A 21,165-nucleotide genomic window follows, 5' to 3' on the forward strand; every position below is an offset into this window, starting at 1 on the left:
ACCGCCATTAACTAAAAGAAGAAGAAGAAGAAGAAGAACAGAAAGGTAACTCAAATGTGTTCCTTTGTGTGAACAGCTTGCCTCTTTGCTGGGTGTCTGATCATTTGGATAGCTTTATTAGCTTTATTAGCTTGTGCTGGACATGCTATGTTCTGAAGGCTACTAGAACTTGTTTGTAGCTTGGTTGATTTTGAAGAGTCCTGTGTTATGGTTTTGTGTTATTTTGACTAAAACTGGTTTTGAAGCCTCTTGGATTGTTTGATTTTGTTTTGGGTTTTGTTTGGAGTTTTGAATTACTTCTCAAACTTTAAGATGTGATTATTTATTTTGGAGTTTCTGTTTTATTTAGGGTGTTGTTTTTAGACCCTCTTTTGGCTTGTGGATTGTCGTAGAGTTTCAGCTTTAATTCCACGAGAAAGAAAACTGAACAATAAACACTTAACTATTTTTACCTTTAAAACATCTGGGTATTTTTATTACTATTTTTATTCTATTTTTTATTTTCTTTAATGTTACTTCCCTACTGGCTGAGCTGGGCCCTAACAGCATCTAAATATTTTTGTCCTCTGCTGCTGAGCCCAATAGTTGTGTTCAGATGGTTAAACAGCTGTGTTGATCATGCGTAATGTGGATACGTTATGGCTCTGTGAGAGTGTATATTTCACTATGTTCCTCTCATTGGGCACGCAATGTCTGTGTTGTGTTTTTTTGAGAACACAAAGTGAGCTTTTTGTATTACTTTGTTATTCACTGATTTGAGCGCACGTCACACCTTTGAATGTTTAGACCTGCTGTGAAGGACTGTTGACTATTACTGATGAGAACGCGCACAACGTGTGGATATGTTTAGTGTTAATAATGTTGTATTTGAGAGAGACTTTTTTTTTCTTTAAATGTTTCTGGAGGTGTAACACGTTGAAAATAAATTTGGCACACCCAGTATATGCTGGTGCACACCCAATGTGGCCACGCCCATAGATATGTATAGAATGGCTAGATGTCTCATCCGCGTTGCTGGGCAACGGAGTCGAACGTCCGCAGATGGCCGCCATCTTACCACAGGCAGCTCTCTCGACGACAACATTGTGTTGATGGTGAAACATTCAAACATTCAAGACATAACTTGCTTAATTCTCAAACGTTTAGGTTATTATAAACATCAAAGTAGTAAGCTAATTATCACACTACAGACGAAGTCCATATTTATTTTTTTAAATAAAAACGTAAATATTTCATGTTTATTTGCCCCATGACTCAACTTTATTTATCCCTTGGGATGACTCCCTCAGGGAAATTCAAGTCCCCAGTAGCTCCAAACACACACATAGGATCTCTATAAATCTAAAATACAGTATAATATAGAATAATTAATATAATATATCATTAAAATATAATTAATATAGAATAATCTAAAACAAAGTGTGAAAAAGAATATAGGCTATACAAGATATACAAAGTAAAGAGAGTTAAATAAAATAAGTTATAGCACTATAGTTGAGTTATTGCCCATGTTGCACTACACTTGTGTTAATTACACATTGTATGCACATAGTCTGACCATAAATAGAAAAGATATTGCACAGTAGTGAATTATTGCACAGATGACCGAATAAATAACATATCGCACAGGGTCTTTTAGTATGTAAAATAGTGTAAAATCGTGGAGATTTCTGCGAGATAAGAGTAATAGCGTCAGAGCAGATCACTTACCGTAACTATGGTTACCTCAGGTTTGACTGTCTCCGGGACATCTCACCCTGTGGTAAGATGGCCGACTTGTGCGGACGTTCTAAACTCAGACGTAACACATCTAGCCATTCTATACATATCTATGGCCACGCCGGTGGTAAAGCTTTTATTGTGAAGTCCGACCGGAACTTCCGGCTCTCACCACGTCGCCCCGTGCGGAACATCCGGCCGTGCTTGTGTATTTTCAGCGTCCCGGAGCCAGAATGTCCAACCTGCAGCTGCTGAGGAGCCTGGTGGCGGAGAGGTTGGCGGCGGCGGCGGAGGAGATCCTGGGGCTGGTGGAGAGGGTGCTGGTGGAGCAGCAGGAGGAGCTGCTCCGGCAGTATCCCCCGGCCGAGGTGAAGCGGAGCCCGGCCGGAGAGCGGCCGCTGAGCCGCGGAGACGTCCACACAGGTCCGGTCCATCACGGTGACCGCTTCCGTGTAATTAGCCTTTAATCAGCTGGATTTTCGGTCTTCCCAGTTTTTGTGCTTTTAATCCGCGTTGTTCATGTCTCATTAACATCCATTTAATCTGTGTTTGGGGTTTTATTGGTTTCCATTCAGTTTGAACTCTCTAACTTCATGTTGTTGGTGCTACATCTGGTTCCCTTCTCAGTGCTTAAAACAGCTGCGAGAGCACAACAACAAACCCATCTTCACATTTCAGTCAGAGGAACATTTTCTGGAATAAAATCCAAAACCAGCTACAAAGTAAAGAGGAAAATGACTGGATTTAAAGGGACAGTTCGCCTCTTCTGACATGAAGCTGTGTAACATCCCATATCAGCAACATCATTTCTGAACATCTTCTTACCCCCTGCTGCGTCCTGTGAGCAGAGTTCCAGCCTCGTTTTGGTGTTGATGAAGGTAGTCCGGCTAGTTTTTTGTTTTTAAATTGATTTAAATAATTTTATTTGTTTCTCTTTATATTCTTTTATGTATTTTTAATGCTTCTTACACTCCCTGCTGCCATGCTTTTATTTTATGTGAAGCACTTTGAATTATTTTGACCATGAAATGTGCTACAAATAAATTTGACTTGACTAGTTGGCTGGGGTTTAAAAAATTAAACAATATGCGTTCAACAGAGTAATACATTTGCATCACAAAATGGTTCTCCAGGAAAAAGTCAGACCTCACAATCTCTTGGCCCTATTTTCTCTCCTGCTAGTGCCATGTATAAAATATATTTTATAAAAATATAATATTTTTATATTATTTTAATATATTAAAATAATAATTTAATATTATTTATTAAATTATAAATAACTAATAAATAATTTATTAAATAATTAATTAAATTCGTATCCCTGCCGACAGCCGCGCCTGTTACGGTGTTTGCTGCTCGGTCTGCACAGCAGGCAGTGATACGAAGGGAGAGAAAATAGCGCCAAGAGATTGTGAGGTCTGACTTTTTCCTGGAGAACCATTTTGTGATGCAAATGTATTACTCTGTTGAACGCATATTGTTCTGAGAAGCAAAACGCTTTATTTTTTAAACCCCAGCCAACTAGCCGGACTACCTTCATCAACACCAAAACGAGGCTGGAACTCTGCTCACAGGACGCAGCAGGGGGTAAGAAGATGTTCAGAAATGATGTTGCTGATATGGGATGTTATACAGCTTCATGTCAAAAGAGGCGAACTATCCCTTTAATGTTTAATTTAGTTATTTCTGCTGCTTCTTTTACTCAGTAATTCTTCTGCTGTTATTTACTCTGACGCTGTTTTCCTGTCGGCTCTGATGAAACCCTCAGTGCTGTCCCCGGCAGACGCCGCCCAGCATCCTGCCATCGTCAAAGAGGAAGAGGAGGGGGGGGGCGCTCCGCGGCTGCAGGATGAAAAGGATGAAGATCCTCGCGCAGCAGGAGACACCAAAGAGTTCAAGAGCGAGCAGCTTGACGTCCACTCTGAAGAGGCTGTAAAGGTGGAGCTGGAGGAAGACGAGGCCCAGCCCAGCACTTCCTCTGAGGGGGTGGAGGCTCCGCCCTCGGAGTCGGACCTTCCTGCCGCCGCTCAGAGCGAAGACGCCGCCGCCGGCAGCAGCTCCTCCATTTGCTGTAAGGTTTGTGGGATGATGTTCAGCTATCGCGGCTCCCTGAGGAACCACGCCGAGATCCACGCCGACGACGAGCGCTGCATGTGTGGCGTGTGCGGCGAGCTGCTGCCCGACAAGCAGAGCCTGCTGGAGCACCTGCAGACGCACCTGAAGATCCACGTCTGCAAGTTCTGTGGAAAAACCTTCCGGCGGCGCGTGGAGCTGGAGGTGCACACGCGCACCCACACCGGCGAGAAGCCGTTCGGCTGCCGAGTCTGCGGGAAGTGCTTCAGCCGCAAGAGCAACATGGAGATCCACATGAGGACGCACACCGGCGAGAAGCCGCACCGCTGCGACGTGTGCGGGAAGTGCTTCAACATCACCTCGTCCATGATTCGCCACCTCAGGACGCACTCCGGGGAGAAGCCCTACAGCTGCCGCGTCTGCTTCAAGGCCTTCGCCGCCAGCTCGGACATGAAGATCCACATGAGGACGCACACCGGCGAGAAGCCCTACTCCTGCCCTGTGTGCGGGAAGGCCTTCATGCTCAGCACGCCGCTCAAATACCACATGAAGCACCACACGGAGGATCGGCCATACTGCTGCAGCCGCTGCAACAGGAACTTCAGCGACGTCTACACGCTGCGGCGCCACATGAAGACGCAGGACTGCAAGAGAAAGACTTACATCCACATCTCAGCTCTGACCGAGCAGCAGAACTGAGGACAGGAAGTCAGAGCATCGTAACAGGAAGTCAGAGCATCGTAACCATAGATATGTATAGAATGCTTAGATGTCTCGTCCGTGTTGCTGGGCAACGGAGTCGAACGTCCGCAGATGGCCGCCATCTTACCACAGGCAGCTCTGTCGCCGACAACATTGTGTTGACGGTGAAACATTCAAGACATAACTTGCTTAATTCTCAAATGTTTAGGTTATTATAAACATCAAAGTAGTAAGCTAATTATCACACTACAGACGAAGTCCATATTTATTTTTTAAAATAAAAACGTAAATATTTCACGTTTATTTGCCCCATGACTCAACTTTATTTATCCCTTGGGATGACTCCCTCAGGGAAATTCAAGTCCCCAGTAGCTCCAAACACACACATAGGATCAGAGCTTCGTACAGGAAGTCAGAGCATCGTAACAGGAAGTCAGAGCATCGTAACAGGAAGTCAGAGCATCGTAACAGGAAGTCAGAGCATCGAACAGGAAGTCAGAGCATCGGACAGGAAGTCAGAGCATCGTAACAGGAAGTCAGAGCATCGAACAGGAAGTCAGAGCATCGGACAGGAAGTCAGAGCATTGTAACAGGAAGTCAGAGCATCGAACAGGAACTCAGAGCATCGGACAAGAAGTCAGAGCGTCAGACAGGAAGTCAGAGCATCGAACAGGAAGTCATCAGCAACAGGATGTGTGTGTTGGCAGACATTTTATTTATAAGAAGCCATATCACCACACCTGTCATCTCAAGGCACTTCAGACCAATTCAAGCCAATTAGAATCCAATTCATATTCACAATTCAATTAGAATCTAACGTGAATATGACAGAAATGTGCTTTCAGTGAACTGTTCCTCTGAGGCAGAACGACATCTTTAATTAAACTACAGTTTGCTTCACACTTTTATATTTTGTGTGTTTTCTGATGCAACCCCTCTAGCAGCGATTGAAAAATGGCCGACGGTAAAAACAAAGATCATAGGTGACGTTTAAAACCCTTCATCCAGGATGCTGGGTATCATCCTTCCCATTTCATTTGGTGAACAGATAGCATGCGGCTCTCTGAGGCTGACATTATCACGCAAACGTGTGGTGTAAAATATCTTCCCAACGTAAGAGGTAGCGACAGTATTGGGATGTTTCCAGTTGCCTCGGCTCATTAAAGGTAGGGTAGGAGATCTTGGATTTTGAGTCCAGCGAAGCTGCATTTTGAAAATACACAGGTCAAAAGTCCCAACCCTTTTCTTCAGATTCCCTTCCGAAGCCACGCCTCTAGAGTACATGAACGCGCAATGCTTGTTCACAAGCACGAAGGTGCACGAGCGCTGTTCTGACAGCAAGCATCGATCGTTGCCGTATTTAGTATTTAGTATATGCTAACTATACGTTTAATAATGCTAGGTGCTAGCCAAGCTGGCTCTAGTTTAGCTTCCTGCCAAGCTTCTGGACGCGTAATTCGTTCACGGAGCAGGGTACGCGCACAGGGGGAAGGAGGGGGAGGGAGGAGCAGATTACAGTTTTTCCTGGATTGTTCGTTCTAGATGCCACAAAAACTTTTCATTTTTGTGTCAAAACTTTTAATTAATTGGTTGCAATGGGGGCGTGAAGAGTATTTCAAGCAATATGTAAAAGAATGCTCCAGAAAAAGAACCCCTACCCCACCTTTAACTTCATGTTAGTGACCGTTGACGATGTGTTCAGTTTGTTTTGAGGGGGAATGCTGACCAGTTCAGGTGTTCTGCTAGGCAGGTAGCTCAAACAGATCTGAGGAAGAAGATGTTTCCATAAGTCAGGAATCTTTTCTGACGATGTCGTCCAAGTGGAAGGTCCGTAGTTCGGTCCGTGGGACTTCCTGGGTGCCGTGATCAGTTGAAACACTGCAGCCAGCTGTGTTGAAGAAGGTTGGTGATCCGTCTGATGGTTTAGGGGGACGGCCTTTCCAACGGTACCACCCACGAGGCTGTAGGACGTACGGTTCCTGAGATACACCCAAGTCAAGCCTATTTCAGGAGCTTTAAAGTACCTTAACTTGATGGAAAGGTCGTAGCCTCTTGGGACCACGTCTTTGGATGCTCAGGCGCTTCGAGGTTTGGGCAAAACACGCGTTTCAGCTCCTCATTTAAAGGGACAGTTCGCCTCTTTTGACATGAAGCTGTGTAACCTCCCATATCAGCAACATCATGTATGAACATCTTCTTACCCCCTGCTGCGTGCTGTGAGCAGAGTTCCAGCCTCGTTTTGGCGCTGATGAAGGTAGTCCGGCTAGTTGGCTGGGGTTTAAAAAATAAAGCGTTTTGCTTCTCAGAACAATATAACAGAGTAATACATTTGCATCACAAAATGGTTCTCCAGGAAAAAGTCAGACCTCGCAATCTCTTGGTGCTATTTTCTCTCCCTTCGTATCACTGCCTGCTGTGCAGACCGAGCAGCAAACACCGTAACAGGCGCGGCTGTCGGCAGGCGTCCTTTACATTAGGCTTCAATGAGCTGGTTACTTTCCTTTTCTTTTCTTTTGTTTTGTTTAGTTTTGTTTCCTTTCCTTTCCTTTCCTTTTGTTTTGTTTCGTTTCCTTTACTTTTGATTCCTTTCCTTCTCTTTCCTTTTGTTCGTTTTGTTTCGTTTTGTTTTGTTTCCTTTCCTTTCCTTTTGTTTCCTTCTCTTCTCTTTTCTTTACCTTTCCTCTTTCCTTTCCTTTCGTGTCCTTCTCTTTCCTTTCTTTACCTTTCCTTTCCTTTTATCACTGCCTGCTGTGCAGACCGAGCAGTCCCCTGCTTCCCAGCAGCAAACACCGTAACAGGTGCGGCTGTCAATGTAAGTATTGCTGAAATGGGATGTCAAACAGCGTCATGTCAAAAGAGGCAAACTGTCCCTTTAAGGTGTCCAAATTAAATTAAACTGAAGAAAAGCTCACTTCAGTTGTTACTTATGTGACCTTTCTGTTCAGGAAATATTGGATTTAAAAACCCAAATCCACGTGTGAACCCTCAAGCCAACCGTGTAACGTCCATGGTGCGAGTTCTGGGGAAATGAAACTGCTTCCAATGATCTGGTGGCAGCTCAACGCGTTGCAATCTGGGAGCTTCAAAGTAAGATGAGGGTTTATCTACTACTGTAGACAACAAAGCAAGGCTGCTCAATTTCTCCATTGATAAAATAATTTCACAACTCTACAACATAAAAATTCATAAAAACATGTAGAATATAGCATATACTTTGTTGTCTACAGTAGTAGATCAACCCTCATCTTACTTTGAAGCTCCCAGATCGAGGAAGTGACGTCGACGCAGCTTTAGCAGCAGAGAAGCTATTAGGCTTGTGTTGATAATAATAAACTCCTGGACTATGTACAAACTTCCAAATGCATCATTTTGTGAGTACAGACCACATATGTACTACTGTAGAAGTTTGGTGTCATGGCATGTGATTTTAGTGTGGTAATTTTGGCGATACTGCCAGGTTCCATTAGCGCTTGTACTAAGCTATTCGGGATAACACAGTAACTCAGCTGATGTTCAGCCAATATCGGAAAAACTTCGGGTGGGCTACTTGGCTGGATGTCACGGTTCAAATGACCCCAGGGTGAATCTACTCCGAATTATCACTTTTAAGACATTGGAAGGCATCAGAAATTCCACATGTGAAAGAATGGGTGTGTGCAATGACTGAAACTATATCCTATGAATGTATGCTTAGTAGATTGAGTGGTGACAGGGAGGAGGGGGTGACCCCCTGGGGCAGGTTTTGGAACTATATAAAGGTAAATAATGACCACCACTAGGACTCTGGTTTTCTTGTTTTGTTGTGCTTTCCCCACCTGTAATCCTGTAATACTGTACGCCTCAGCAGTCAGATATCATTATGTACTCACCTTGTCTTTGTGTGAGCTGCCTATTTTTGAGACAAATATGTGCAAAGTCAGTTATTAGAATTCATTCTTACTCATATACTACTTGTTCCTGTATAAAGAAACATGTTTAATTTGCCATGTACCAAGCCTAAGAAAAGTTCAATAAAAAAACTTGAATTAAAAAAATAAAATAAAACGGGTAACTGAACAGGTGTTCCTGATAAAGTGGCGGCTGAGTGTCTGTGGTGAACTGGACGTGGTAATAAATGAACAAATGACAGGAGTGTTCAGCCGCTCGTCCTGGAGCAGGACGCAGTCTCAAACATCTTAAATCCTGGAGATGCTTTTTAGCTTTTCTTCAGCCGGGTGTCGGATGAAACCACCACACACACACACAAACCAGCTCGTGTAGTAGTTTTTTTTATTATTGAAATGTTAAGTTTGGATTTACAGGCAGGCGAGAACAGACAAGGTCATTCAGGTCCTCACAGAGCTGAAGGATGCCGGAGGTCAAGGCGTCCTGCAGGCTGTGCAGCTCATCACCTACAACAACAGGTCACACTACACAGAAGTGGTACATTATAACTTAAAATACTGTTTATACATCATGTCTGCAGGAGCTGCACAGGCTGCAGGGAGGAAACTAAAACCAGGCGGGCCGACAGAGATGGACACTACGAGGACTTTCTGTCTTCCAGGGTCAGAGGAGACTAAAAAAAAGACACAACTGGGGTCTGTCTTGCTGGACTGGGATCAGTTTTTGTTTTCAGGACCTGATTTGATGAAACCCTGCTGCCATACCGACACGAGGAGACGCGACTGGTGTGGAATAAATCACGGAAACCCTCGGGCGGTTAAACTTCGCCTTAAGGCCTCTGCTCAGTGACGTGACTCATCCTGACTGATGACAGAAACTCAACACGAATATTCAGTTAGGTTGATTCAACTCCTGAAAACCCACAAAGAATCAATACAACAAACAAAAATAATGGCATCGCTATAAGGCAGCAGCACTGAGCCTTGTATACAAGCAAGCGTATATAATAATAACATACCACAGACGTTATCATAGATAGTTGGATATATTTCAGCTGGAGGTTTCAGTTGATTGATTGAGATCAAACGGAACACGGCTGTTTGCATGTTTCAGTTGTGATAAAATCAGCCAGTTCTGAATCATTTACGCATATATTTACACAAACTCCTCGCTCTATGTCATAATAATAAAAAAACATTCACACAAAAATATAACATTTGAAATAATTATTAGCACCAGTGTATCAGATAAAATTCTCGCTACGCAAAATGTACAAAGTTGCATAGTGTTGGATGAGCCTGGGAACAGGTGTTACCGCGTGGAGCAGCAACACAACCTCAGTCTGTAGTGTTCGGACGTCTGAACTCCAAGTGGTGTTTGAGTGAGCTGAGATTTTAACCTGTGGAGCAATGCAAGTGTGCGTGGCATCACGTGCACGCGCACCACGCCGGGACGTGGCGACAAGTGAGAAGATGACCTCACGAAACGTGGCGCAAAGTTAGAATCTTTTCCCGCATGTTTTGCATCGAACGCACCGAAGATAGAAACTTTCACCCATGAAACGCTGAGCTTGTTTCTACGTTGCAGGTAAAATGGATGCTGTCAGACTTTATCCTGCAAACACAGAAAACTTCCATCACATGGCTGAACTCCTCCCACTGAGCTGTTTAACTCGGGCTAAGAGAAAGGACCCCGACTTTAAGAATTCATACAAATGTGCACGAAGTCTGTGCACTGCACACAGATGGGATATTAGCAGCAGGGTTGCTAAAGGAAATTTAAAGCTAATTATTTAATTGCTGCTAATTAAAAAGCTCACGTGTCTCATTTCCATTGGCTGGTGGAGGTAAACGTCTCCCAAACTACGTTTAAGGGTCTCCAGGGAGTCTTTTCATCTGCTGTGATCATGTGTTCGTGAGAGCGAGGATTCGCCGTGCTGATCCTTCAGAAGAGGAAACAGCTGATTGCTCATTTATCATCAATCTAAACTAAAAAAGTAAAAGAAAATCTGTTTCTATTCTCTCTCACGAGGAAAATTTTATGGAAAATTTAGCTTTTTCTAACAAAATGTGTTCAAAAGTCAACATTAAGGTTACAAACTGAACATTGTAGAGTAGAACTCACATGGCAGGACTCCGGTTTTTACTTCTTTACGCCTCGTTTCCACCATAACTATGTCTGATTTATACACTGCGCCACCTAGTGTTCAATGTAGAGAAGTTCATATATTTGGAAAAGTGTTTTTCACTTCGGTGTTAAAACATTCACAAGAACAATAATATCACGATATCAACAGAAAACTTTATAAAATCTTTGTTTTTGTCTCGTTTTTAAGGAAAAAAAACAAGGGATGAGGAACTTAAATGGTTTTAATATTCTATCAGTGGAGATTATGATTATTATACTTAATAATATTAAAGATTATCAGCAATATTGGTGCATCACTTATTCCAGGCACTGAGCAGCGGCCACTCGTGCCGGTAGTTAAAAACATCTGTTAAATATCGTAAAGTTTAACCTGGTTGATCCAACAGCAAGAAGAAAGATCCTTCAGAAACATTATCAGCTCACATTTTCCCTTTTAACCGAGAAAATTCTGTGATGGTGACTCGATGAGAAAAGTTTCTAACGGCGGTTTTGCCTCCTGGATTCGTGGAATACGTGCACAGAATTACCGTGAAAGGGACGCTCAGAGAAAAGCTTAAAGGACGAATGAACCGGCGTGTGACGCTCCCCGTCAGCTCAGTGCCCCGATGACGGCGCGTTTTAGTGGAAATAAACTGAAGCTGGGATTTGCATTTGAAGACTTACGTATGAGGAAATGAGGCGTTGCTGCCGTCCACACGCCGTGTTGGTGCAGCAGGTCTGTTTCGCTTCACAGAGCTCATCTAATTTAGGACGACGGTCGACAGAAACACTGAGCAGTCGACATGTTTTTTGCGTTTTTTTTGGGGGCGAAACATAATTTTCTAAAGTTTCAACACGGGGGTGAAGGTTTTATCTCGTGCACTCAAAGGGTTTCTGGGACTTTGGTGGCCAGAGTTAATGTGACTTTACTCAACAACGCCACCTGCTGGTGGTGAAAATACTGTCGGCGAGGAGGAGTGAACAGTTTCTCTGCTGTTTGTGTTGGGGCGGAGCTTTAGGAGGAAGAGGGGCGGGGCTTTGGGAGGAAGAGGTGCGGCTCCTGAGCCGACTTCCTGTGCGGAGTTGCAGTCACGTGGGGTCTGTGGTTCTAGTGTTCTCCGAGGTCGTTGCACCTCGCCGCACAGCTTCTCTGTGCCGCCGAGTTCATTCTACCGAAACCACGTCTCCAAAAGACGGAGGACGAGACGCAGGAGCTGCTTCTCCCGGGTGAACATGGCTGAAATGTTGGCAAAGACGAGAATCTGAGCACGAAAGGTTGAAAAAAACTGTTTTGGTAAAAGTTGGCATGTTTGCCAGTGTTAGACGTGAGTGGGGGGAGGGAGGGCGTGGTAGGCGGAGGAGGGCGGGGCTAAGGCGTCTCCAGGGACGGCGTGTTGAAGCAGCCAACGGGTAGCGTGTCCTTGATGTTGTTGAGGTTGGCGATGTCGGCGCGGATCTCGCGGATCTGCCGGTCGTAGTCGCCGATCATCTCCTCCTGAGTGCGTGCCACGTCGTTCAGCTCCGCCAGCTTCTTGTCCAGCTCGCTGTCGGCCATCTTGCCTTTGGCCACCTTCAGCGACTCGTCGATCTGGTTCAGTTTGCTCAGGTCCACCTTGTCGATGTTTCCTGCAGACGAGACGAAGCACAGTTACCCGGGGAAGGCGGTTCTGGGAGGGCAGAGCTCCTCCTCCCTTCGCGCCGTTCTTACCCAGCTGGTCCATCAGAGACGTGATGATCTTCAGGACCGTCTTCACCGTGCTCTTGGCCTTGCGGGCGTTGTCCTCCGCCTCCTTGGCGTTATCCGATGCCTGCAGGACAACAGAAGGATAAACTTTATTAACAAGGCGCTGTGAACGGGTGAGGCAGAGCACGGGGGGGGGGGCTCGCACCATGGAGGCCATCATCATGTCGCGGTCGGCCTCGGCCTTCTTCTTCTCCAGTTCTTTCTCGGCGGTGCTCAGCTGACCCATCATGTCGCTGACCTCGGCGTCCAGCTTGTTGGTGTCCTGTAGCGCCTTCTCCGCGTCCTCCTTCGTCTTGGCGGAACCCTGCGAGGACACAAGTTTACTGGTGATGAAGAGGAGGAGGAGGAGCCCAGCGAGTACCCAGCAGGCCGTGGCTCTACCTTCTGCACGTTGCTGGCGATCCTCTCCGCCTCCTCCGCTTTGTCCTTGGCCTCCCGGGCGTCTGCGGCGGCGTTGCCGAGCGCCGCCTTCGCCTGCCTGGTCTTCTCATTGGCGGCAATGATTGTGGCGTTGATGGCGGGGATCTTCTTCATGGCCTCCTCAGCAGCGGTCTTGTTGTCATTGACCCTCCTGTCGAAGTCTGCAGGAAGTTAAGAACCCGAATGAAACATCTGCACACACTTTTTAAACTTCTGCAGATTAATAATTTCCTTCATTCATTCATTCCTTCCTTCCTTCGTTCATTCATTCCTTCGTTCCTTCATTCATTCGTTCATTCGTTCCTTCCTTTCTTCCTTCGTTCCTTCATTCATTCATACCTTCATTCGTTCACTCAATCATTCGTAAAATCCATGAAGAGAAAACTTCAGTTTATGACTCATTAAAGATGTTTGAAGGTATAAATTAAGGGTTTCATTTCCCCCTTAAAATGTTATTTGTTAGTAAAGATTAAATTTACTCGCAGATAGTTGAAAACTTTAAACGTAAAGAAAATGGCGACAGGTTAAGTTGAGGCTAACTCTGGGCTAATGAGCACAGTGGGGTAACCGGAAGCATTCAGGCACCTCGCAGGTCGTCCAGGATGTTCTCGGCCTCTCTGAAAGTGGACTGGCCCTTCTTGGCCGCCTCCTCGGCCTGAGCTTTGGCGGCGTCCGCTCGGGCCAGCAGCTGATCCGCGGTCTGGAGCAGAAAGGAATCATTGGGTTACATCGGGCGGTCTCATCGGGGAAAGCTTGGGAGCTCGGACGCGGACCTACCTGCTGCTCACTCTTGCCTTTCTCCAGCAGTTTGCGGACCTCCAGCTCTTTGGGCCGCAGGTCGTCGCGCAGGTCGTTGTACTCCTTCTCCGTCTTGTCGATCAGCTTGTCGAGGTCCGACGCCTCCTTCTTGATCTTACCGGCTTCGTCCTGAGAACAGACACAGCAACAACAGTCTGGGTCAGGGAAGGCGCTCACCAGCAGTCATGAGTTCTGACATCAGCGCATGCCGACAGCGGCGGGCACCTCCAGGGTCTTGGCATCGAACGACGGGAGGCTCGTCAGGTTGGCCACGATCTGCAGGGCTTTGTCTCCGGCCTCCTCAGCCTCGGCCTGAACCTTGTTGGCCTGTTTCTCCAGATTCTTGGCCAGCTCCTTGGCCTCGCTGTACCTGAGGCGACACATGACAGACGGTCAGGAGATCTGTCCTTCAGAGAGGATGGGCACAGATTCCCTTCCTCCTTCAAACGGACCCGGAACAGAACTGAAATGTTCTTACTTTTTTTTTTTTTTGTACTTTATCTTTATAGAAAGAAACAACATACAATATACATTAAACATAGAACAAACAGTTGGTCACCTCAGACATTATGCTGATGATACAAGTTTGTTCATACAGTAATGGCTCAGTGAGCATCTCTCGTGGCCACAAACACAATCCATTTTTCCCAGTATTGCGAATACTTATCGCTCCGTAGACTTAGTGAAAAGCTCATCCTTTCCATATTTTGAACATTTGTCACAACATCTATCCAGTCTGTCTCTGTCGGAGGTGAAGCCTGCAGCCATTTCCGGGTTACAGCTTTCTTGCTGGCTGCTAATAATATTTTTAAAAGATATTTGTCTCGCACCAGTAGATGGGGCGCAATATTGCCGAGATAGATTGTGGAAAAAGAGCAGTGAAATTCATCGGCAAAAAAATATTTTGGATTACCCGCATGATCTCTTGCCAGTATGGTGAATGTTCTTACTTTTTGTTCAGCTCCTGATACCTTCATTCATTCATTCCTTTCTTCCTTCATTCATTCATTCCTTTCTTCCTTCATTCATACATTCGTTCATTCGTTCCTTCCTTCCTTCCTTCCTTCCTTCCTTCCTTCCTTCCTTCCTTCCTTCCTTCCTTCCTTCCTTCCTTCCTTCATAAAATCCATGAACAGAAAACTTCAGTTTTTGACTCATTAACTCATTGGCTGCCAAAGACGTCTATTGACGTCAATTGCGTTTTTTAACGGAGCGGGCTGGGGAACAATCTAGCGGAGTTTGTCACTAAATCTTAGGCTTGTAAACACTAAACAGAGAATTTACTGGCAAAATTACCCGCAAGGTGGCAGCAGTGCCACTTTGCACAAAAAAAAGCTTGTTTTCTCCATTTTTTTGGTCAAAAACAGCTGTTTTTGGTGAAACCAACCTATGTTCTACTGTCTATTACTAAAGGACTGAAAATGGTAGAAACAAACTTTTTTTTCCTGATGAAAGAAGAGAGTCTACTCTTTCTTTTGGTAATTTCGGTGTGTACATAGTCATAAGACACACTTTTCTGTGGGTCTTGGAAAATCAGTCAAATTACTGTAAAACACTTGGCAGTATGGGTCTCTCTGCACTGAAAATGGCTGGCAGCCAATGAGTTAAAGATGTTTGAAGGTATAAATTAAGGGTTTCATTTCCCCCTTAAAATGTTATTTATTAGTAAAGATTAAATTTACTCGCAGATAGTTGAAGTGAATATTTTGCATCTTTTCTTGGAGACTTGAATGCTTTTCGCCCATAAATCCGTGGGACCAACAGGAGACTTCACAAAGCAGCTAATTCAGTGACATAAAATAGAAAAATGTCATTTAATCCTCTTTAAACGTAAAGAAAATGGCGACGGGTTTAGTTGAGGCTAACACTGGGCTAATGAGCACATTGGGGTAACCGGAAGCATTCAGGCACCTCGCAGGTCGTCCAGGATGTTCTCGGCCTCTCTGAAAGTGGACTTTATAGCCAAAAATATTTTGGATTACCCGCATGATGTCTTGCCAGTACGGTTGATGTTCTTACTTTTTGTTCAGCTCCTCAAGCTCTTTGCTTGTGTTGCTCTGTCCGTCCAGAGCCTTCAGCAGCAGGTTGTAAGCTTTGGTTGACGTGTCGTTGGCATCTTTGGCGATCTTCTCAATCTGGTCGGCGTCCATCTTGTGCCTGCAGAGAACAAAGCAGCGTCAGACTTCAGCGGCTGACCTGAAAGGTGCCGGAGCCGTTGGTGGCGGGCGGCTTCTGCGGCGGTCTTACTTGTCGGCGAGGTTTCGCGCCTCTTCGGCCAGCAGCGTCATGTTGTTGGGCTCCCCGGTGCCGCCGGGCGGTTTGATGTCCTGCGGGTGACATCATCATGAGCTCAGTTGACGCGCCCTTCAGGAATGTGGGAGTTTAGGACAACCGGACTCACCACTTTGCTGATGGCGTCCTTGGCCTTATCCAGCTCCTGCCGGGCCCGGTCGATCAGGCTTTCGGCGTCCTGGACTCTGGTGCGGGCGCGATCGGCCTGGGAGTTGGTGTCGTCCACGGTGTTCCGGATGTTCTGCAGGCGGTTCCACTGGGTGGTCAGGGTGTTGTTGATGGTGCTGAGCCGGTCCAGCAGGCCTCGGTCCAGATCTACAGGCCACAGCAGCTCGTCATCAAACTGAAAATCTGTTCACCATCTATGTGTATTGCATCTTCACGCACACACACGCACACACACTCACACACATTCATTAGCCCAGTAGCATGCTCGCTAAGCAGTTGTTGTGTTGTCCTGTGGTTTAAGGTCATCTGTATCCACAGTTGTATTATATGAGATTGCTGCTGCTTGTGTTTTTTGTTTGTGAGTTTGTTCTCTGCTTACAGGTGCTCCTGGTGCCTCTAAGGCTGGATTCCCCACAAAAGCCGTGAATTGTCTTCAGTTTTGTTTTTACAGGTGTAGCAGCTGGTTGTCTGATTTTTCATTGTTTTTTATGTTTGTCTCTTCATGTTTCTGTTCCTTTTTCTTTCCCTTCTTCGCTCTCCCTCTCTGTCCCCCGGTCCGGTTCGGCACTATCACATCATGTTAAGTATTGTAACAAAAATAAATAAATAAAAATGAGAAGTTGATGGGCATCAAGGGGAGCTCTACATTCATAAAGCTTCCCTTGGCATAGCAAATGTGTTTGGCATAAACTGAAAATCTGTCCCGACTTTACTCACAGCGGCTTTTACATCCGTGTTACCTTTGCTGGTCTGAGCCTCCTCCAGCAGCTCCATGATGGCCTTCTCCGTCTCCTTCAGTCGATCCTCGAAGGCCTTATCACTGACGGCGTCCTGCCCCGACCCGAGGTTATCGATCAGAGTCTGCAGGTCGTGCAGCTTCTGTCTCTGCTGGTTCACCTGCACACACGAACGTCACGTTAATCCCTCGTTAATAATGACCGTAAGCAGCGAAGCTCTCGCCTCGAGCCGTCCTCACCTTGTCTCGGACCAGGCTGTAGCAGGATGGACACTGCTGGCAGCCTGGCGCCGATCGGTTGTAGAAGTAGTTCTCCTCGCACATGTCACAGCGAGCGCCGACGAAGCCAGGTCGACACTCGCAGCGACCGTCCTCCTTACACTGACCCAACTGGGAGCCTTCGGGGTCGCAGTCGCAGGCTGCGGGTCGCCGAGGGAACGAGAAGAACCAACATTAGCGTCGAGTTAAAAATCAGCCACAGTCCGTCTCCTCTCTGCAGGTGTTCCCCAAGGCTCAACACTGGGGCCTCAGTCAAACGGAGTCAAACTGAGTCATACCGAGTTAAACAGTCAAAGTGAGTCAAACTGAGTCAAACTGAGTCAAACTGAGTCATACCGAGTCAAACTGAGTCATACTGAGTCGGGCCTCAGTCATACCGAGTTAAACAGTCAAACTGAGTCAAACGGAGTCAAACTGAGTCATACCGAGTTAAACAGTCAAACTGAGTCAAACCGAGTTAAACAGTCAAACTGAGTCAAACTGAGTCAAACTGAGTCATACCGAGTCATACTGAGTCGGGCCTCAGTCATACCGAGTTAAACAGTCAAACTGAGTCAAACGGAGTCAAACTGAGTCATACCGAGTTAAACAGTCAAACTGAGTCAAACTGAGTCAAACTGAGTCATACCGAGTCAAACTGAGTCATACTGAGTCATACCGAGTCATACCGAGTCAAACTGAGTCATTCAGAGTCATATAGAGTCAAACCGAGTCATACAAACGTAAGGCAGGTCAGTCTGGACTCTTCCCAGGAAAGTGGAACCAGCCATCAGTACTATCGCAGCGGGGCGCCTCAGAAACGGCGCCTACTCAAACATCTTTTCCAAATTTCCACGATCGAACTGAAAGTGGTTTTATTACCGAGACAAACTGAAGCAGAAAAAAAAACTTTGCTCACGTTTGCATCCAGACGAGCTGAAGCCGAAGAAGTTGACCTCGCAGCGCTCGCAGCGCAGGCCAGTGACGCCGGGCTGGCACTCGCACTGTCCTGTAACGATGTCACACTGACCGTTGGTGGAGCCGATGGGGTTACAGCTACACCTGAGGGAGGAAGGCATCAGAAATCAGAACAGCAGCCTAGGAAACAGGCCACTGATTCCAGAACAGCAGCCTAGGAAACAGGCCACTGATTCCAGAACAGCAGCCTAGGAAACAGACCTCTGATTCCAGAACAGCAGCCTGGGAAACAGGCCTCTGATTCCAGAACAGCAGCCTAGGAAACAGGCCACTGATTCCAGAACAGCAGCCTAGGAAACAGGCCTCTGATTCCAGAACAGCAGCCTGGGAAACAGGCCTCTGATTCCAGAACAGCAGCCTGGGAAACAGGCCTCTGATTCCAGAATAGCAGCCTAGGAAACAGACCTCTGATTCCAGAACAGCAGCCTAGGAAACAGGCCACTGATTCCAGAACAGCAGCCTAGGAAACAGGCCTCTGATTCCAGAACTGCAGCCTGGGAAACAGGCCTCTGATTCCAGAACAGCAGCCTAGGAAACAGACCTCTGATTACAGATAAGCAGCCTGGGAAACAGACCTCCGATTCCAGAACAGCAGCCTGGGAAACAGACCTCTGATTCCAGATAAGCAGCCTGGGAAACAGACCTCTGATTCCAGAACAGCAGCCTAGGAAACAGACCTCTGATTCCAGAACAGCAGCTTGGGAAACAGACCTCTGATTCCAGAACAGCAGCCTGGGAAACAGACCTCTGATTCCAGATAAGCAGCCTGGGAAACAGACCTCTGATTCCAGAACAGCAGCCTAGGAAACAGGCCTCTGATTCCAGAACAGCAGCCTAGGAAACAGACCTCTGATTCCAGAACAGCAGCCTGGGAAACAGACCTCTGATTCCAGAACAGCAGCCTAGGAAACAGGCCTCTGATTCCAGAACAGCAGCCTGGGAAACAGACCTCTGATTCCAGAACAGCAGCCTAGGAAACAGGCCTCTGATTCCAGAACAGCAGCCTGGGAAACAGACCTCTGATTCCAGAACAGCAGCCTGGGAAACAGACCTCTGATTCCAGAACAGCAGCCTGGGAAACAGACCTCTGATTCCAGAACAGCAGCCTAGGAAACAGACCTCTGATTCCAGAACAGCAGCCTGGGAAACAGACCTCTGATTCCAGACATCCCGCTGCATATATTACAGGGAGATCCTGTGATAATTACCACCAATGGATTCATTAAATAACGACACAAAATGTTCATCTGAGGTTGGATTAGCTGAGCGTTAACACCCGCTGAGGAGCAGATGGTGTTCATCACTTCCTGATGTGTGAAACCTCAGAAGTGAAAGATGTTGACACGTGTTGCCGTGACGATGCTGCAGACGTTCACTGACCGCTCGCAGCCGTTGCCGCTCCTCAGGTTGAAGAATCCCGGCTGGCAGACGCTGCAGTCACGCTCGGCCACATTGGGGAGACACTGACACTGACCGGTGACCTGGTTGCAGCCGGTCTGCTGATCCACGGTGCCCGGCGGCGAGCAGGAGCAGGCTGAGGAGGAGGAGGAGGAGGGCGCCATGAGAAACCTTGGAGACGCACAGCGCCGCCTCAGCGTGATCCGGTCCGACACCAGGGCCGTGTTCCAAACCGCATACTTCTCCTACTACTACTACTAACTTTCTGAGTTAGTATGCGAGTTTGAGTAAGCGAGAAGTTCCCGGATGCATACTAGATTCTCTGAAATGTTAGGTATGCATCATGAGGTTACTACTCATACTCAAAACAAAAGCACCAATTGTATGGTAATGGCTTTCCCTGTGATAAAAAGCAACGGGTATTTTATTTTGTGAAAATAACCGGAAGTGCGTTGCTCACTGCGGCTAGCTTTAGTAGCGCCGAATTCGTGGGAACAAAATTGTAAACAGCCGGTATTTTGTCAGGTTTTCAACACGTTGGGGATCTAAACGACTACTTTCTCACCTGAAAATGTTTCAAATGTTGCTAAAGTTTACAGAGTTTAGAGCTTAAGAGAAATCAGTTTCAGGCCGGCTGATTTCGGCTCGGGCAGGAGCGAAATGCATTGTGGGTAAACGCTCTGCATACTGTCTGATCGATGAGTATGCAGAATGGAAGTATGCGGTTTGGAACGCAGCCCAGGTCCCGTTTCACGCCGGTACGATCATAGGAAGCGTCGGACTTACGTCTGCACTTCTCGGCGGGGTTGGCGGCCAGGGCGTTGCCATAGAAACCCTCCTTGCAGCGGTCGCAGAAGAAGCTGTCGGTGTTGTAGATGCACTTGAGGCACTCTCCGGTCTCGCGGTTGCAGTTGCCGACGGCGTTGGGGTCGATGTTGTCGCTGCACTTGCAGGCGCGGCAGACTCGCACCGGCCCGTTCTGACCCAGAGGGTCCCCGAAGAAGCCGTCGTCGCAGAGCTCGCAGCGCTTACCTGCACACGGGTGAGACGGGCGGGTCAGAACGCCACAGAACGCCTGTGTGTCACCTGTACAGGACGGGCGGGGGGGTACCTGTGGTCCCAGCGGGGCAGTTGGTGCACACCACCTCTCTGGTTTGGGGCACGACGGCGCAGGTGGCTCCGGCCGGACAGGGACACGGCTGACAGTCGTTTGGCGTTCTCTGCGTGGCGTCACCGTAGAAACCGTCCTTACAGCGCTCGCAGCTCAGACCGGCCGTGTTGTCCTGACAGTCGCACGCTCCTGGAGGAACGGAAGAAGAAGAAGAGAAAGTGTTTTCACCTGCAGACGGTCTGCAAACAACCGGAAAACCAGTCCAGAATCCAGTCAGTAAACGGGTAAAAAAAAAAGTCAGTAAACTGGTAAAAACAGTCAGTAAACTGGTAAAAACAGTCAGTATAAAAACAGTCAGTAAACTGGTAAAAACAGTCAGTAAACTGGTAAAAACAGTCAGTATAAAAACAGTCAGTAAACTGGTAAAAACAGTCAGTAAACTGGTAAAAACAGTCAGTAAACTGGTAAAAACAGTCAGTAAACTGGTAAAAACAGTCAGTAAACTGGTAAAAACAGTCAGTATAAAAACAGTCAGTAAACTGGTAAAAACAGTCAGTAAACTGGTAAAAACAGTCAGTAAACTGGTAAAAACAGTCAGTAAACTGGTAAAAACAGTCAGTATAAAAACAGTCAGTAAACTGGTAAAAACAGTCAGTAAACTGGTAAAAACAGTCAGTATAAAAACAGTCAGTAAACTGGTAAAAACAGTCAGTAAACTGGTAAAAACAGTCAGTAAACTGGTAAAAGAACCAGTGA

General features: G+C 46.6%; 3 protein-coding genes across 4 annotated transcripts in view; 2 read left to right on the forward strand and 1 right to left on the reverse strand.

Moving 5' to 3' along the window:
• The window catches only part of LOC142398498 (uncharacterized), a 462,406-nt gene that overhangs the window by 235,442 nt on the left and 205,799 nt on the right, over positions 1–21,165 (forward strand). The window lies entirely within an intron of this gene.
• Positions 1,910–8,487, forward strand: LOC142398539 (uncharacterized). Of its 2 annotated transcripts, none has more exons than XM_075482579.1 (2): positions 1,910–2,142; positions 3,488–8,487. In XM_075482579.1, the coding sequence occupies exons 1-2, from the start codon at positions 1,953–1,955 to the stop codon at positions 4,489–4,491; spliced, it is 1,194 nt and encodes a 397-aa protein (XP_075338694.1). In that variant the 5' UTR covers positions 1,910–1,952; the 3' UTR covers positions 4,492–8,487. The 2 variants fall into 2 exon arrangements, with proteins under 2 accessions (XP_075338694.1, XP_075338695.1); XM_075482580.1 differs by having other exon boundaries at positions 3,503–8,487.
• lamc1 (laminin, gamma 1) overlaps positions 8,747–21,165 on the reverse strand; it is a 70,131-nt gene continuing 57,712 nt past the window's right edge. The window contains exons 13-28 of the mRNA XM_075482492.1: positions 20,410–20,598; positions 20,085–20,330; positions 19,281–19,434; positions 17,842–17,984; positions 16,905–17,083; positions 16,669–16,825; positions 15,870–16,075; positions 15,716–15,795; positions 15,488–15,625; positions 13,694–13,838; positions 13,448–13,597; positions 13,256–13,370; positions 12,632–12,831; positions 12,396–12,554; positions 12,215–12,314; positions 8,747–12,132 (exon numbers count right to left, since the gene is read on the reverse strand). Of these exons, the coding sequence (XP_075338607.1) occupies positions 11,876–12,132; positions 12,215–12,314; positions 12,396–12,554; positions 12,632–12,831; positions 13,256–13,370; positions 13,448–13,597; positions 13,694–13,838; positions 15,488–15,625; positions 15,716–15,795; positions 15,870–16,075; positions 16,669–16,825; positions 16,905–17,083; positions 17,842–17,984; positions 19,281–19,434; positions 20,085–20,330; positions 20,410–20,598 (2,618 nt within the window). The 3' untranslated portion in view covers positions 8,747–11,875. The remainder of the gene's footprint in view (positions 12,133–12,214; positions 12,315–12,395; positions 12,555–12,631; positions 12,832–13,255; positions 13,371–13,447; positions 13,598–13,693; positions 13,839–15,487; positions 15,626–15,715; positions 15,796–15,869; positions 16,076–16,668; positions 16,826–16,904; positions 17,084–17,841; positions 17,985–19,280; positions 19,435–20,084; positions 20,331–20,409; positions 20,599–21,165) is intronic.

This window comes from Odontesthes bonariensis, chromosome 14 (assembly GCF_027942865.1).
Source record: "Odontesthes bonariensis isolate fOdoBon6 chromosome 14, fOdoBon6.hap1, whole genome shotgun sequence".
Lineage (NCBI taxonomy): Eukaryota > Metazoa > Chordata > Actinopteri > Atheriniformes > Atherinopsidae > Odontesthes > Odontesthes bonariensis.